This window comes from Calypte anna, chromosome 2 (assembly GCF_003957555.1).
Source record: "Calypte anna isolate BGI_N300 chromosome 2, bCalAnn1_v1.p, whole genome shotgun sequence".
NCBI classification, from domain to species: domain Eukaryota; kingdom Metazoa; phylum Chordata; class Aves; order Apodiformes; family Trochilidae; genus Calypte; species Calypte anna.
The window spans coordinates 78,913,454-78,931,079 of record NC_044245.1 but is presented as its reverse complement, the minus strand read 5'-3'; the positions used below and the strand labels follow the sequence as shown (position 1 = coordinate 78,931,079).

General features: G+C 37.5%; 1 protein-coding gene across 1 annotated transcript in view; it reads right to left on the bottom strand.

The window, feature by feature from the left end:
* Window positions 1–1,247: 1,247 nt before the first annotated feature.
* The window catches only part of CTNND2 (catenin delta 2), a 522,813-nt gene continuing 506,434 nt past the window's right edge, over window positions 1,248–17,626 (bottom strand). The window contains exons 18-21 of the mRNA XM_030444848.1: window positions 15,429–15,555; window positions 11,608–11,739; window positions 4,348–4,421; window positions 1,248–1,508 (exon numbers count right to left, since the gene is read on the bottom strand). Of these exons, the coding sequence (XP_030300708.1) occupies window positions 1,248–1,508; window positions 4,348–4,421; window positions 11,608–11,739; window positions 15,429–15,555 (594 nt within the window). The remainder of the gene's footprint in view (window positions 1,509–4,347; window positions 4,422–11,607; window positions 11,740–15,428; window positions 15,556–17,626) is intronic.

The following is a 17,626-nucleotide window of genomic DNA, read 5'->3' as shown; positions in this document are numbered from 1 at the left end:
ATAGCCCCTTCCTTTGTGAGTATGTGGCCAACAGTTTTGAATTGCTATCAGTGGTTAAGTAAGTAAGTAAGAGAAAGCACATACTGGAGTTTCCACTGTTTAAAAAAACCTGAAAATCAAACAAAAATTGAAATTTGAACAAGGCAAACACTGGATGGAAAGAAGTCTTATACCACACAAACGCACACGCCCAAACACATACACACACACACACACAGAGAATACTATGCACATGTGGACACACACAAGTAAGAATGTGTATTTGTATGGTAGGTTCTTGGAAATAGACATTCTTAGCAAATATGGATGACAGATCAATTGTAATTTATTTTCTTTTAACACTGTATCATCATAAAGAAAACTGGTATAAATGAAAAAATCTATTTCAAATATCTACATCTAAAATTTTAGGCAGTGAAAAAGCACTTTGTTGACAAGGAGTGTGGAATGATGAATGTTAATTGTCAGAAACTGCTGAATGCCTTTTTTTTTTTTAGTTGCCACAAACAAATTCACATATCAGAACGAACAATACTGCTAAATATTCCTTTTGTTTTTTTGACTTTTTTAGATTTTTTTTTTTTTGTTAAAACGCACCGGGGAAAATAAAACAAAAAACTGGAAATTCATACATCTTTCAAAATTTGAAATTGAAGCAATATTTAGAACCATAGATGAAGAAACACTGTGGCATTGGTGTAATATACACAATGCACTTGTTGTTTTGTTTTTTTTTATCTGTAATGTACATCAAATACTTTACAACAATGCATTAACAAAAGGCAAGAAACATCTTGCTGTACAGAGGAAACCCCAAATGCAACTTGAAGCCTAGATTCACAATGAATGAGGATATTAAACAAAGTGTGAGAAGCTGTTCCCCATAAAGTATGTACGCTGCTCAGTTACTTGTGCTTAACTCTTGACCCACATCCACTCTCATGTTCTCCCTCATTCCTTCAGCCACATTCAATATACAGCACCAAACTTTAGACTCTACAGGACAACAGTAAAGTTGCCCCACACTGTAAAATATATATATGTATATATATATTTCTTTCTAATTACTCCCAGGTTTAGCTTTCATTTCTTTTAGCTTTCTAGAAAAATCTCTTAATTTTTTTCCATACCGGTTATCTGGGCCTTCCTATGGAACAGGCTTTAACAAACTAAATTTGCAGGAAAAAAAAGTCTTGTGGTATGCATGCACATGCACAGTTCCTGGAGCTTTTGTATCTGCCCAAGTCTCAAACCCAGGAGTCGGGAGAGGCTGGATAGTGGCTTGTTTCATAGTTAAGTTCACTATAGGGACGAGCAGCTGAATAGAAGTCGACGTAGTTGCCAGTTGACTTTAGTCCCAGGTGCATGTTGTATTCACTTGCAGGTGGACGGTGATGCACTTGGTCCTCAAAGAAGGACTCATCATAGTTTCTTGTTGAATTCTGAAACGGCTGATATGGTTCATAATCTTTTCTGCTGGGCTCCTGTGGAACTGGCTGTGTTGAAACCTGAAAGAGTGACACCCAGGGGTTAGACAGAACTTACCTTGGGCAACAAGAGAGAAGAAACACAAAATCTCACCTGATGTTTATCATGCTGGAAATACAAAGTTAATCTCTGTGATCTTAACATCCCCACAAGGTTTTGCTCGGTAGTGAATTAATTCCACAGCTGTGCCTTGTCATTAGTTACATTTTGTTACATTTTTAATATAATTTAATGCTACTGATGGTTTACTTCACAAGTAATTCAAATATGGATCTGAGCAGTGTAGCTCAGTTATTTTTGTAACCATAATCTGTCCACAACTTTCTGATTATTTTGCAGATGTATCATGCAAACACCGGTGGCCAGAACTCAGCCTTGAAGAATCTGACTGGAAGCTTTATATACTCCAAAGATACTAAACTTTTGCAACTGCCTCTGCCACAGGTGAAATTTAAAGTGATGCCATACTCTTAGAACGATTTATACTCTTTAGGGCACTGACATGAGAGAATTTCAAGCTAAGGACTCTGAAATGTGTTCTGATGAATCATTTTCTTTACCACCTCCTCAACGCTGCATGTTCGCAGGATCATAAAATTGTTTAGGTTGGAAGGGACCTTAAAGATCACCTAATTCCAAACTCCCCTGCCATGGGCAAGGAACACCTCCCACCAGACCAGGCTGCTCAAACCTGGCCTTGAATGCTTCCAGGGAGAGGACATCCACAGCTGCTTTGGGGAACCTGTTTCACTGCCTTACTAGCCTTACTAACTAGTCCCTAACCTAACCTTGCCATATTTTTTTTTCAGATAGTCCTAGTAACTCTCTCTTTTAGTTAGGACTTAATTAAAATCTGAAATTTTAAAATACTTTCTAAGCATCTTTCAGTGTAATATTATTACATTTCACTCTACCTCTACGTAAGTCTGGATGGACTTCATGACTGCAACTGATACAGCCTTTCAATCCCCAGAAGGTCATATTGGGAATATTGGTGCTCAGACATCAGTGCAGATCCTGCTAACTTCCCAAGAGCTAATAATGCTGCTTCAAGAAGGAGGAACAGTATATATGTATGTCCCCAAATCTGTCATATTGTTTCAAGGCCTGCCTGTATTGGACTCTGTGTAGAGTGGAGAAAGGGCCTTCGTGTCCTTTTATGATCCTACAAGTGATCTTATAACACTGGGTGCAATATATGAAGAGCAAAAAGGAGCATAACTACTCTAGTTTCTATTTTCAGTATTGATATCAAGGTCTACAAGACCTTGAGCACTTCTTTTTACTTCACAGATTTAAACATAGGTGTTTAATTTTCAACACAGGAGAAAAGTTTTATATTATGCAACCTATTTATATGCCAAAAAGTAGGGGACTGAAGCAGTATTTTTGAGTTCTTTCTAGATAAAAACATAATTTCTGTTACGTCATTCATCAACTTGACATTCCATTGAGGAAGTAAGTGGTAAACAGTGGAAAACTGTTCTGGCTTTTGGTGGTTTTGTTTTGTTTTAGCTCAAACTGTCACCCCCAAATCAAATTATCAAAATTGGCTGATCCATGACTGCAGGTAGATTGCACCTGCTGTACAAAGCCTCATACCCTCATCTTGTCTAAATCCTGTGTTAATTAGAAGGGCAGCATTTTTTTAAATACAATAAACTCAGAAACACCTTCATCCACTGAACTGGCTCACACAAGGCATATGATGCACCACAGGAAATACTGGATAATTAAAAGGCAAAACCCATAAAGACAAATGGGGGCACGGAGTATCGAAAAACTCTCTTCACCAAAAGTTTGTGGATTAAAACCAAAATATCAGGCTCTTCAACTGAGATTTTAGGTAATCAAGTAAGAACTCTCAGTGAAAACTATTTTTTTCACATTCACTAAATATGTCTCATATCCTGTCTGATACTAGTAGTAATTTTAAGTGCTTTGCTTAAATAGTTTCTGGTCTCATTTCTCCATATGAAAAATACTGTAACTTTTGCATATTACACAGAGAAGTTTTGGAAATATTAAAGAGTTGTGATAACAAAATACAAAATAGTATTACACATAATGATGAAACAAAACTGTGAGTACAGAAAAATACCTGTTTCCCAGAGGTTGAGGAAATACCATCCTGGAAATACCTGCTATTTGAATGCCATTTATGTCAATACTGCAACTTATGAGCACATTAGCCTGGAACCAATGGTGCCAATTAGATTTTTGTAATGTCCACCTTATCCAGCCATTCTTCCTGCTTTCTGGTTTTCAGGGACAGGACATTTGAAGAGTCCCAAAGTTGGAGACCAAATGGTTTGGATGCATATACAGAAGAAAGTGTCCTTGCTGATGAAAACCTACTTTCTATTGTTCAAGCCCTGATACATACATTAAAAAACAGCCAAGCTAAAAGACTTGCTACAATCATGCTTCTGGAGTGACTAAATGGAAGATCTGAGGGCTTCTGCTACATATAAGTGTAGTGTACATGTCCCTGCAAAATTTACAGGGCGATCTTTCTCCAGGACTGTTCAATACCTGAGTTTCTGATATGATACCTTAGCACGGGAGCCACGTGGTGTCAGCAGTAGCATTGAATTTTATGATGGGTATACTCAGGTAAAACTATGTGACTGGAGCTAACAAAATACATTGGCACGGGACATCACGATACACCAGAGACAGCAGAAGTGCTCCTTAAAGTTAGTTGGCTTTTGTAGTCTAAGTCACATATTCACAACTTTAAAACCATTCAGATCTCAAGCTACTTTTGATTTCATTATGAGTTACAGGCTTAAACCCCTTTGGTAATTTTTGTGCATATTCAGTCTAGAACAGTAACGTTTTATTTACCTTACTCACCTGGTTATGTTTGATATCTTCAGCAGGGGCACCATACGAATTCCTGTATAAAGTTGAGATTCCAGTGTTCTGAGCTGGAGAGAGAAGAAAGGAAGGAAAAAGCAGGTTAACCAAAAACATACCTCTTTGGCCTCAAAACGAATTCTGAAGGCTTCATTAAATACATTATACAGCACTTGTTTCCCATATACAAAAATCTTTAGAAGCATCTGCAGGCTTCTCTTTTCTCTTCCTCCCACTGAAGTCATCACCTTTGCTTTGGTGCATGTGCATGTACATGCTATGCACTAATTCACGGCCACAAGTGCTCTGTCATGTTCATACTAATCCAGTGTACTTCACATATAGATCAACACAATAATTTCATATAAACCTAGCAGCAGTTCATGTTATATATGGGATTTTGTATCACACTTACACTAAACAGGTAACAGTTGCAAATACTGAGATTAAGAAACAATTCATTCCTTTTTACTTCATTTGGATTGTTTTACCAGACCCTGGGTTATTTAGCTTACAGTGCTTTTGCTATATGGTGAAGTTATTAATACAAAAAGCAATTCAATGACACTGAGAAATGACATGCAAAAAAGTAACGTAGTTATACTGAAGAGGTCTAGCCAAAACAGTCTTAAATCCATGAACTTCAGTCAATCTCTTCTCACATGTCATACTACTAAAACACACAGATGTAACTGAGCTATGAGTTTGAAATCAGAAGTAATTGTAAAGACAAGGATAGTATCACACAGTTTTGCAAGCTTGCAAACTTGATTTCCCACCCTACTCCCCAAAAAAGAGAAAAAGCAAAGGAATTTCACTGCAAATCTCAATTCACTTATCAATTTGGCTATCCAGCTGAAGCTTAGTTTGCTGGTAGAACTGCAACAATCACAGTTATTTCTTATAATTTGACAGAATATGAGGGTAGTATTTTGTGTGGCTGGTGTGCACTGTTCTTACAGGGCATGTGTTACTAACTTCCCAGTCATTGTAACCAATGATTTGAAGCTTTTATGAGAACTCCCACTGCAAAAGCACATTCCTGAAAGTAAAAAGTGAGTAGTTGTGAATCGAGAGTCATCAGTGGGACTGAAACATGTTGCTCACTCAACTTCTCTCTGGTCTCTGTGCAACGGGGAGAGAACCTGGAGGCACAGACAGCTTTAAATACCTTTACAACTCAAAATTTTTGAGAGTGAGGACTGAGTATCAGAGCTGAAAGCTGGGCATGGGATCCATGCTAGAAGAACCACTTAGAAGAACCACAGTTACTGAAGAAGCAACAGAAGCAACCACTCTTTCTTCCTTTGGAAATGTGATGGAATGGACCCAGAACATATAAACTGCTTCTGTCTTTCCCCCAGCCACTGCACCCTCTCTGGAGAAAGGAAAGGCACAGTCTTTAGCCAAAGTTGACTGTCATATGCCAATTCTGATCTTATCTGCTGTAGGATCCATGGTGAGGGAACAATTTTTGTCAAAGCTTGATGCACTGTTCCATGTTGCTGCTTTACAGATCTCTGATGGTGTTTCTTGAAACAGGATAAAGACAGGGGTAGGGAGCCCTAACAGCTGAAAAAAGAGATTTTTTTTTCCACTTAATAACCATCAACTAATAGGAATGAAAAAACCCTCTTGTTTTCTGAAGTGCTGGATGCAGTTACTGAGACAGGGTGTAGTGCTACGCAGGAAAAGGAGAAGAACTCTGGAGGTCTCCAAGGTGTGCTGCAGGATCCTTTTTTCAAAGGTGGGAAAAATATAAACTCCAATAATAGGTGACAATTGGTCTTTTCCAGTGGTAGGTAGCATTAATTCTGACTATGTGCCAGTAAGTAGTGACAAACAGGAATGACAACTGCTTCAGTAGTTTGTCTTCAGCTATAGATATGAGCACCAAAGGGATGATCTGCAGAGGTTCTCTCTTCTCAGGCTGCATTTTGTCACCAGACTTGAGCGATGCAAGAGACTTTCCTGTTATGTCAGAGTTTTTATATTCCAGCTGCATCCTCTGCTGTAATATTTGAAAATCTCCCTCACGACCACAGTCTTTGGTAATAGAGGAGTCTGCATCAGAACTGTGATTTATGGTGCATCTCATGACAGCACAACTCCCAGCAGTACAACTGCCAGATCTTTCCTCGATACCATTTTTCAGTGCTTTTTCTGAGGTTTCTGCTTGTCCTATAAAGTGGCAGGAGAAGTTGGTTTATACAGACTCCTATCCTCAAGATCTAAATATAGCGTTTCAGCTACCCATTTGGTGAAAAGCTATGTCAAAATAATGAAAGTGATATTCAGTGTCTTAGGCTCTCATAAACAGGGGAAGAACCTCTTGCAACCTTCTTTTTTTTTTTTTTTTTTTTTTTTTTTCATGTATATAAACTGTAAGATAAGCAGGGTTGAAGTTTCCCACACGCAAGTCTTCAGTCAGGCATGACTGAACACATTCAGTCCAGACAGGACCATGCTGTCCATGGTTGGATAATGTCAAGAACTGTAGTGTAAGAATTGTATTTTGTAAGGTGCAACATGTAAGAGTTTTATGAAGAATATGATGGCAAATAGGAAACTGGACACATGCTAATTTATATGTTGTTTCTACAGTCTTTAAGTAGCATCATGACATTTTCATATTTTTACAGGTATATAAAAAGGCACATGGTACTTCCGTCCCACTAACAGCCACAACTATTATAAAAGCAGAAATAATCCAGAAGTGGTGCATAGCTGTTCAATGCACTATTGTGATGTTTGCACTGGTGTGCTCAGACTTGTCATATGCCAGCCTGAAGACTCAGTCTCCCAGACCACATACTCTGTGATGGAAAAATGGGTAGTTTCAGCTTATGAAGATACCTGCAAGATCTGCATTGCTGATTTCACTGCACCGATGTGGATACAAATTCACAAGTTTAAAATACAGTAAAAAATGCAGTATTATTTTCTTAATGCAATAAAAAGAAAGACAACGACACAACAAACACTTGGAAATGAATGCCAGGAGTTCCAGAACAAGAAATCTTGGCTTAGTCTAGGGAGGCTGAGATAACTCTGTCTCTGGAGAAAATGTTAAGTCAAGCAATGTAGCTGCTAGCAATGTATGAAGCCCCACTCCAGTACCTGCTTCTGAACACTCAGGCAGCATCCCTGGGAACTCCATTCCTGCTCTGCCACGCTTCAGTGAGCAGTTGACTCTTGCTGTTCAAAAGCAGAGGGAAAATATAAAAGAAGAGGGAAAATAGAAAGAAGGGAGAGAATGAGCTAGATGGACAGACAGATATTGTATGGTTAGTATCTAATTTTTGCTGTTAATATTGTATATGTAGCATCACAGTAAAACCATCAGAGAGAAAGATAGGTTAAGGAAATAATTTTCTTTTTTAAAACATGGCAAGAGAAGGGAAAGGAGTACAAGGAGCAAGACATGGGAAGCTCCCAAAAGCCACAACTCCTTACAGAGAAGTGAGAATTATACCTGCAGACCAAATGATAGGAGTCATCATGAGTATGTGTGCACATCTGCATTCTATGCATTATCTAAACATCAGCACATGATAGTACTGAGGAGGTACTTTTTATTAGGAAATATTATGAAGGTTTTAAAAAGAGTACTATGATCAAATCGTCATCTTTTGTGGTTGCACAACATTAAGAACATAATAAAAAAAAATCTTCTCCTTTTCCCCTTCCTCAGTTTTCAAGGTAATACTGGTTTAAAAAAAGCCAAAACATGTAGTTCCCCACAGCAGTTTTTTGCAAAGCTGATGACAGCTTTGAAAATTATGTCACTCGATGGATTATGTGACAAAGATATCACTGACAGAAGCCATCCCCATATTTCCCAGTGACTTGATTCATGGCTTAACATTCAGCTTTCAGGGCTTGTAAATACTAATTCTGAACACATTTACAAGCACTTTTTCAGTAACAAGGTGCTAGCCTTTGCCCTCACAAACACAGTCTGATAGCAAGAAAGGACAGCTCAGCCTGACAGGTAGTCATCCTCATCTGATATTGGGTAACCTGCTTTTTCTGCTACAAGCAGCAGGGCTCCTTTTTCTAAAATTTAACTCAAGACAGTAAGGAAAATGGTTCAGTGCCTCACAAATTCCAGCTAATAGGGATCATTACCTGTCACTACCATTGCCACCTTCCTGCATGGTAGAAGATGAGGAAAGGGCATGAGAAAAGATTACAGTGTATTTCGGTTTCTTAAGTTCAAGTAAACTGAGCATCTGCAGCTATTGTAGCAGATGATGGTGGTTGGTCATGTTCTGAATGTGAAGGGACCTGCAAGGAAATTTTAGCAGAAGTATAGGCAATTGATTCTCAACAACCAAAAGAAAACAGATTCATCAGAAGGTGTTTCTGTTGGTGGAAGAGAGGATACAGTGTGCAGACTGTGATGCATCTATCAGTTCAGCTAGAAGAAGAACAAATTAAAAGAAACTTCAGAGCAGAAGTCCCATGGTAGTATATACATTAAGCTTATCTTCCCTGTTCTGAAGAAACACACCATGCCATAAACAATGTTATCACATGCACTTATAGCTCCTGTTTTTTTTTAAAGGCATATAATGGGTTTTGTCTTAAAAATATACTTTAGGTGATAAAAGTTTATTATTGGTTATTATTTTCTACAGAGAAGAAGGATAGTAAATATACCATGCATCATAAACCTGTGAAGGGAAGAGGGCAATGAGAACTTTGATATTGTTCTTCTATTTTTTAGCTGTGAAATCAATATAAGTTACCATCTTCAGTCAAACTGTTTTCTTCATCGGTTCTCCATTTTTCCCAGAGGTTTCCTGACAACTCCCCACAATGGCAAGAGGCCAACATTTCTAATCCATCAAAACATCCTCATTTCAGTCCCAGCCAAGAGGACGTAAAATTTTTGAACTACAAACTGACAAGAGCTTTGGAGAAGAGCATGGAGACAGTCACAGATAAATTGGGACTACAGCTGTGGCTCTACATTCTGCGTAAATTTGTAAGTCAAAGGAATCTTTGTGTAACACATCAGCCTGGCACAAAATTCAAGAGCAGTTCAAAATATGTATATGCCAGGTGGAACCTGAAAAAACATTTCTCTAAGTCCCATAGGCTCTGTGTATGTATTAGCTGCAATGCGTTATCTGATGCCCACAGTGAAACACAGGCAGTGCAGTGAACTTGCTACCTGAACTTACATTAGACCATCCAAGTAAAGTCAAAATGTCTCACAATTAAAATCACAAATAAAATCACAAATACTGATTTTTAAATTGTTCTTTAATGAAATATTTATTTTATGAGCAACAAGTCTGTTACACAATGTTAATGTTGAATGTTTGATGAGACTCCTGTTAAGTGTCATTTTCTTTTGTTCGTAAATGGTGTTTAATTTGAGCTCAAGCCACATAGGCGGAGATTTGGTGACCTGAAAGAGACAGAAAGTGATTTGTTAATTTTATAGTGATTTGTAACATGGTCATGTAAGACTGTGAGATATTATTAAACTTTTCAAGTTGATTTTGGTTTTGATTTTTCTAATTGAGCACTGTAGCTGGAAAAAACAGTCAATAGCTGAGCAGGACAGTGAGAATTTTGAGTTTTCTAACTAAAAGCCCACCTGAAAAGATCAATGAGAACAGACAAAATAGAAGCAGGAATTAAAGGAAAAAAAAGATACAAAAATTGAAGTGGAGCAAAGGTTGCTGGGGAAGCACAACCTGAAAATTATATTAAAAGAGAAAGGAAACAACGGAAATGAGAATGGGAGAAGAAAAACATTACAGTAAAAGCTAAACTGAAAGGAGGTGGGGAAAAAGAAAATACCATTTTTTTTTTCAAAGTATGGAGAGAGACAAGATTATCTGAAAGAAAACACAGATTTGCCTCACTGAAACCCTTTTTTTGTTAACTTTCTTTTATTACCTCATAGTCTAAATTTGTAGATACAGCTAGAACAGAATACTGTTTCTGTCTTTTTAGCCTGCTGCTCTTACTCCTGAGATTTGCTCTTCATAGATCCTTGACAAAGTGCTGAAAAAAACCCACAGCCCTGTTCTTCAGAGACACAGAGGTAAGGACCACTGAACTGTTTCAGAGAACTACCTTGTGCAGTGATTACAAAGGAGTCAAAATATTAGATATATAAAATGCAGTACCTTGTCTGAAGCTGCTGCAACCTCGGGTAGTACGCTGCAGGTGCCATTCAGACTCTCCTAATTGCTTGGCTTTCCAAATGTTCTTCACTGTCATTCCTCTTCTTCAGATTTTCACTTTCATGCTAATTAATGTTCTGTGCTGCACTTTTACATAAATTCAAAGGCTGGACTCCAGGCTTTGATGGCACAACAGTGCATAACACAGCAGATGTAGTGTGAGTATCATCATATCCTAAAGACATCCTTGAAAGCTAGCATGGATGGCCTGACACAGAGTCAGCATGTTGCTGGTGTCCCCAGTGAGCTGAGGAAAACAAAGAGCCCATTTTGTATCCTTTGAGCAAGATCTCTGCTGAGGGTGTGGATAAAGGTTAACAGGAATTTGGAAAGTGGGGAGTGATTCCTCACTAATTTCTTGCTTGCCCCGGGGGAGCATTTGCAGGAGAGCACATGCAGGAGAGCATGATGATCAGTACTGTATTAAGGTAGGAAAATGTTCAATAGAGATATAACCCTGTGCAATATTGATGAAGACCAACAAATATTTTACAAGAGAATGAACAAAGAGGTGCAGCGGTAGGCAGTGCACTCATACATGGAGAAAAGTGTTCTACATACATCAGCCCTGCTGAGAAAGTAACATGGACAGACTCTACAAACTGTTACCGAATTTCCTAGAACAACTGACTAACCAGTCAGTTAACCAAAATAAACTAACCAGTCTTGGAAACCTATTTCCTGCAGAAGAGGGATGCTAGGGACCACCACATATGTTCAGCCATTTTCATGCTTCAGAAACAATGCTATTTAATACAACATGGATTTATTCACTTACTTCTGAAAGGAAAACAAAATTAAAAAGAAATGTAAATGCTTCTCGATCCTTTCCTCTGTGAAGAAACATGGTCTCCACAAATAATTTTCACACAGCATTATATTCATTAAGACCAAATATTTATTCAGCTGTGTTTCTTAAGATGGCTAAAACTTTGGAATCAGTCAAAGCAGGGTGACACATTCCTAAGGTACAATACTCAGTCAAGCCCAAAAAATCATTGGTCAGTCACAGCTGACTTTTAGATATACTGTGGAAGCATAATCTTACCTGTCATGGTGTCTTTCCTAGAAGTGTGTTCTCCCTTACTTCCATGGTAAGTGGCGTTGGTTCCAGTTGATTCATAGTCTGTTTTTCTCTCCTTTAGGCTGATCATTTCCCGAGGTGAGGCTGGGGCACTTGCTAGATGACAAAAATGGATTTATTTTTTTCTCATCTGAATGACTGAATGTAGTGTTCAACTCTAGAGTAAACATTTTAGTAAAGTTTGTTGCTGAAAAGATGACTAATTTCCAACCGTGTGGAAAAACCTTCATAGGATGGTTTTCTCCCTCCTCTGTTGAAAATAAATAAACCCATTATGTTATTCTTATGGGGATGTGAATAAAAGAAAGGTGTTATTAATGGAAAACATACAGCGAAGACTGTCTAACACTCACAGGTAACTCACACAATTTCTCTCTCTCTCTAAATATCTATGTATGAACAATTGCCATTGAAGGTATCATTAAAACTAAGCCCTTCATCATAGTATGGATAAAAGGAGGAAAGTATGAGGTGACCTGGAAAACTGCTTTTGTACTTTATTCCAATGCACTGGAAACTGTGAAGGTGATCACTGCCACTGATTATGAAGACTTAGAGCTTGCGGTGCTTAGGAAAAGGAGAAAAGCAGAGCTAAAAATAATTGCCTTCAACTAAACTGACTTCAAGTAATTTAGGTGTTGATAGATACAATGCACTTTCCCTGCTGTGCAGGACAGAGGAAGATGTACAAGGTGATTAGCAGAGCACTCCAGAACCTTGTGGAAGCACAGATGCACAAAAAGTGGTGGTGCTTACATCTACTCCGTCCCCTGCCTTCTCCCAGATATTCGACATGTCAAAAGAACCTCAAAAACATAACTGTCCTGGCTTAAAAAAAGGGAAAAATAATTTTTAAAGAATGTAAGGTAATCTCACTTGTGAAGCTTGACCATAAGTTCTGTGTTTCAGCATCTCACAACTCTGTTGCATATTTTTAACTATTAAGTCAGGAAGCACTTGTGCTTAACTGAAGAGTGTGCAAGCATAAGTGATGACAAATTCTGCTTAGATTGGTTCTGCTGGTCCAGGTCTCTGAATTTACAGAGTAAATGTGGGACAGGTGTTTTTTCTTATAAAGTCATTAGAATCGGGGATTGCTTCAACAACTGCTTGTTAAAAGTAATGTAATTCTAAAGCTCATAATCCAGCAGATGTAAGGAAATATTACAATAAATTATCAAATCAGTAAATGGCAACTTAAGTCTGATAGGGAAGAAAATGGAATGCAAATTTTGGAAAAGTTGCTAACACAGGGATGCTTTTTTTTTTCATACTCTGGAAATGCTTCTAAACACTCTGGTGTTTTGATCAAAATTGACTGACAAACACAAAACCTCCTTGCTCTCTCCCCTGTGGGAATTATCTCTCTCCTCCGATGTGAGAAAACCGCTTTCTGGCAAGTGTTAAAATCCAGAAGTGCCCTCTTTCAGAGTTTTTACTGGAAGTGAAGACATAAATTCATTAGTTGACATTAGACTGACAAGTGATACCAAGTTTCTCTACTCTTAAAGGACACAGAAAAGAAGACACATCTCTATGCTAGTTAAAGCATCATGTCCCAGGGATGGATGGGACACTGTGAGTTTATTTACTTTAAGTCTTTACCCCAAGGTAAGATACAGTAAACCAAAACAACTCTTGACAGATTTTAATCTAAAACTAAAGATCCCTGACAGAGACCACAGAACTGCTCCAAGCAGTCTGTTCCAGTGCCTTTTTCCCTTGCTGCTAAGGAATGTTCCCTGATGTCTCCCCTGACTACTTGCTGCTTATTATTTCCATTTGTCTGCTACTGAAGTAGAGAAAGTTCATGCTGTTCCTCCTCACAGCTTGCTGTTACGTGCCTGAATACTCAGTGTGTTCCTCTTCCCAGTGCCCCCATCTTGTATCTCTCTGATGTGAGTTAAACAGTGGCAGTCGGTTCCCTGTGTCCTCATATCCTGATTTCTTCATCTCCTGATTCATGCTTGCAACTGACAAAAACTCCTAAATGATTTCCAGAGAACCTTATTTATAGCCACACATTTTCCTTATCATTTGTATAGGTTTGGATCTTCTTTTTTTCCCTTCAAACAGTATCTCAAATTTCTCAGGATCACTCTGAATCCCAACAAGGCACATGAGCCTTTCCCAGGTTTATGTCACTGACAAAGTTAACATGAATCCTTGGGATATTATCTGGATCACTGATGAAGCCCCTGGGGAATACTGGACCAAATCTTTAAGCAAAGCATGCTTCCATTTTGGCAATAAGCAATACCAATTCTTGCAAATGGTTTTCAGTCTATTTTGTATTTATCATAGATGACATTTTTAGGACTGCTTGCTAGCTTGCCTAGAAAAATCTTGTGTGAAATAGTCTTACTGATTACAGCAGATTTTATTCACTGACATTGCCTTCTAGGAAGCAATTTAAGTATGTTGTAGAAGCAATTCAGGTGGATTTTATTAGAAAAAATCCTATGAAACCAATGTTAGGATTTAATATGGATACTACTGGACAGACACTAAATGATACTGTTATGTAGAAACAGACATCTTATGTTATCACTATCTTTCAGGTGTTCAGATTGTCCTTATTTGTTCCATCAATTTTCTAGAATGTTCTTCCTTCAGAAACAGCCACTATATTTCTCTTTTCCAGTTTTATGATAATTGACAATGGCAGTTCTTTAACTATGGTCTTTAAGAAAGAGACTCACAGATGTGAGGAGACAGTTCTTGCAAGAGACAAAACTAAGATTTCAGGCTCAGACATTGCAAGTGCCTTGCACTTACAGTTGAAATGAGATTTTGGAGGAAAAAAAAAAGGAACAAGAGCCCTTTATGGACTTATGAAGTGACAGATTTTGAAAACTGAATAGCAGCTCTCACTGTATTTCTGGCTACATTTTCAAATGTCCTCAGTGATTGTTCTGTAGGACTAAGATTCAGCTTCTAGGTAATTAACAAAACAATTTTCTTAAAAGCAAAACTATGGCCCAATGCTGATGGCAATAATCCTAAATTCTTGGTATACCTATGGAATGACAGGAAACAGGTAGTAAAAAGCACAAAGGCTGACTGATCTACTCTGTTTATCTTAGAAGACTTTCAGTGGAAATGGTTTTATCTAACCAAGGTATGCTCTACCTCGGAATAAAGTGAGGAGAAAATGCAAAGATTTCTGAATAGAAAAGTTAAATAACACAGTAGTGTAAATTGAGATATGTACATTAATTCACTGTATAGATCATACAGAATTCATGATAGTTGTGTAAACAAGACATCTAAGTTACAGTAAGTCCTGTAGTAAATATTTTTTAAAACTTGCATATACATGTGTATATACATTATACACACATACACATATTATCAGAATAAAAGCTGAAAAAAAATCTCATGGATGTTTCAACTTCTGCTAAGTGTGCAGAGTGATCTTAAAAAAAACAGTGGTCTTATGACTAGCAAAGTGAGCAACAGAATTTCCTCACACTACAAATGGTCAGCATTGCCTTGAGATCTTCTCAGATAATCAAAATCAGGGAAACACTCCATGAGAATAAGTATCAAAAAGTTACGGAATATTCTTTCTGATGTGAAACTTTAAAGGTGTTAATTAAAAAAAAAAAAATAAAATCATTCCTGCTTCAAACAGATAATTCGGGTAGTAGTAAAGAATGTATTTTGTGCCTTTCCACCACTGTTAACAACAAATCCAGGTGCCAGGAACATGGCTTTAAGAAGGAAAATGCCAGTGATGTGTTACCTCTGTCCCTGCTTCACCCCCGAGAGCCTGTCCTTACCTGAGCGGTTGTTGGGAGACATGCGCACCGGAGAGATGGAGGGCGTGCGGGATGAGGAGTAGGGTCTTTGCCGATCCCTTTCTATTGTTGAAGATGAGGCTACAAAGTGATACTGTGACCATCCATCCTGCAACATCCAACATTATTAAAGCAGTCAGTGACAACGCCATGCCCTTCCTCATTTTAAGTGCAGAGCATTTTTCCCCAGTGTATCCACTACGCATACACAGGTAGGCTGACATCTTTTTCTTGCCCCTGAGTGGCAAATATCCTTAGCAGTGCAGGATACACCATGCTGACTGTGCTGACATACCAGAAGAAAAATTAAAATGCAAAAATTTCTGTAAAGGACCACATTTCAGAAAGATTCAAATTACAAACATGAGAAAATTTTTTAGGTTATTTGCTTAAAAGTCCTGTCGTTTTCCAGGCCTCTAGTTTTACACTGCAAACGGCATTCTGTCTATGAAACCATTTCAAATTTTAAGGCTGCTTATTTTCATAGTGAAAAACAATTTTTTATTTCAAATAATTTTTATCTTATCAGTAAATTTTGGAGTAAGCGAATGGGGAAGATCCAGTTTTGGGTATCTGTATTCTAATTAAAGTAACTGCCCATTTGTTCACACGTGGAGGAAAAAGAATCATTGCATTTTCCTCAATGCATTTTTCTCCATAATGTAAAGAATTACACACAAGAAAATATTCTTTTGTTCTAAAACTGTGGTAACGGTCATGTATTTAAAAAAAAAAGAAGAAACAAAGTAATACAAACACTAGGAGCAGCTAGTTCAGAAATAAAAAAAGAGAGTTTAAATCATTCATGTTTTGTTAATGTATCATAACACAATGTAGTAATTCAAAGTAATGTACTTTAAAATTTTAAAGGGATATTAAAAACAGTTTGAAAGTATCATGAGACAATAAATAGGCTTTTGCTAGTGCTTTTATCAAATGAAAGCATTTCAAATGCCTTAATTTACTGACAGATTTTAATGTTCTTTGTCATTGGTTAATGTTAAACCTAAATCAGTAACTGTTTTCCCAGTCTTGTACTGAAGGCATAAGAAGCCTTTTAAAAGTACCTACTTTCTGTTCTACTTCAGACACCCAACCCTGCATCCCACCCCTTCCACCCTCTGCCTTTGCCCCAGGCATTTTTGAGTTTGTTCCCTCCCTCCACACTAACCATGGGCACCTGGAACTGGAAGAGAAAATGGCCTTCCACTAAATTTCTAAGAAAGCAAATTCAGGAAGAGTGTGACACCTTTTTAAAACAAAGCAAAACAAAAGGTAGAAAAATGTATTTATACCCAATGAAGAAGGAAATGTTATAAGTAAATTAGGACAGAGCGATGTGACACCTAACTACAGATTCTGAATGTCTGTACTCTGCACAACACATTTGTAGAAGCCTTTGTGTATCTCTGTCTTAATTTCAAAGGAAAAAAACCAACCAAATAAAAAGCAGCCTAGGCCACAGCTTTCATAGTGAAGTCATGACTATCCCTAGAGTTGAAAACGAGTCTCTGTCCACAGAGTTTATGTACAGGACACTTCCCTGAACTGCACACATTTCACAACAGTCACATAAGAAAATACAAGGAAGAAAAGCAATTAATTCATTAAAAAGAGCAACTTAAAGAAGAAATAGTGAATCTGTAATAACGCTTGAAGGAAATTTTTTAATCCAATTTTTCGTTTATAACAAGCAGCTTCTACACAAGCTGTGTCCTCCAACCTACAGGAAGGATCAATGAGAGTGCAAACAAAACCATCTGTAAAGACCTAACTACTTATTGGGAAACTGAATTGGAAATACATAGAAACTTTTACATATATATGCATATTATATATATACAGATATATAAATTATATGTATATATACGTACATACGTGTATATACGTATATAAGTTATATATATAATAAATATATATAATATAAATAATAGTTTATAATTATAATTAATAGCTTAAGTCCAATAACCTTATCCAAGCATCAAGAGTGTAAATAAAAAACTTAGCATTATTTTTCCATCTCCTGTTAATAATTTGCCCAATGATTTCTCTACCATAAAAGTGAAGCAGCAAACATGTAAGAGGCCCATGCCATTATCCTGCTGAAGAAGAATGGTTCCCTTCTTCCTTCTTTAGGAAGGAAGTTCTTACCAGAAAGGTGACTCTCTAGAACTCACTCT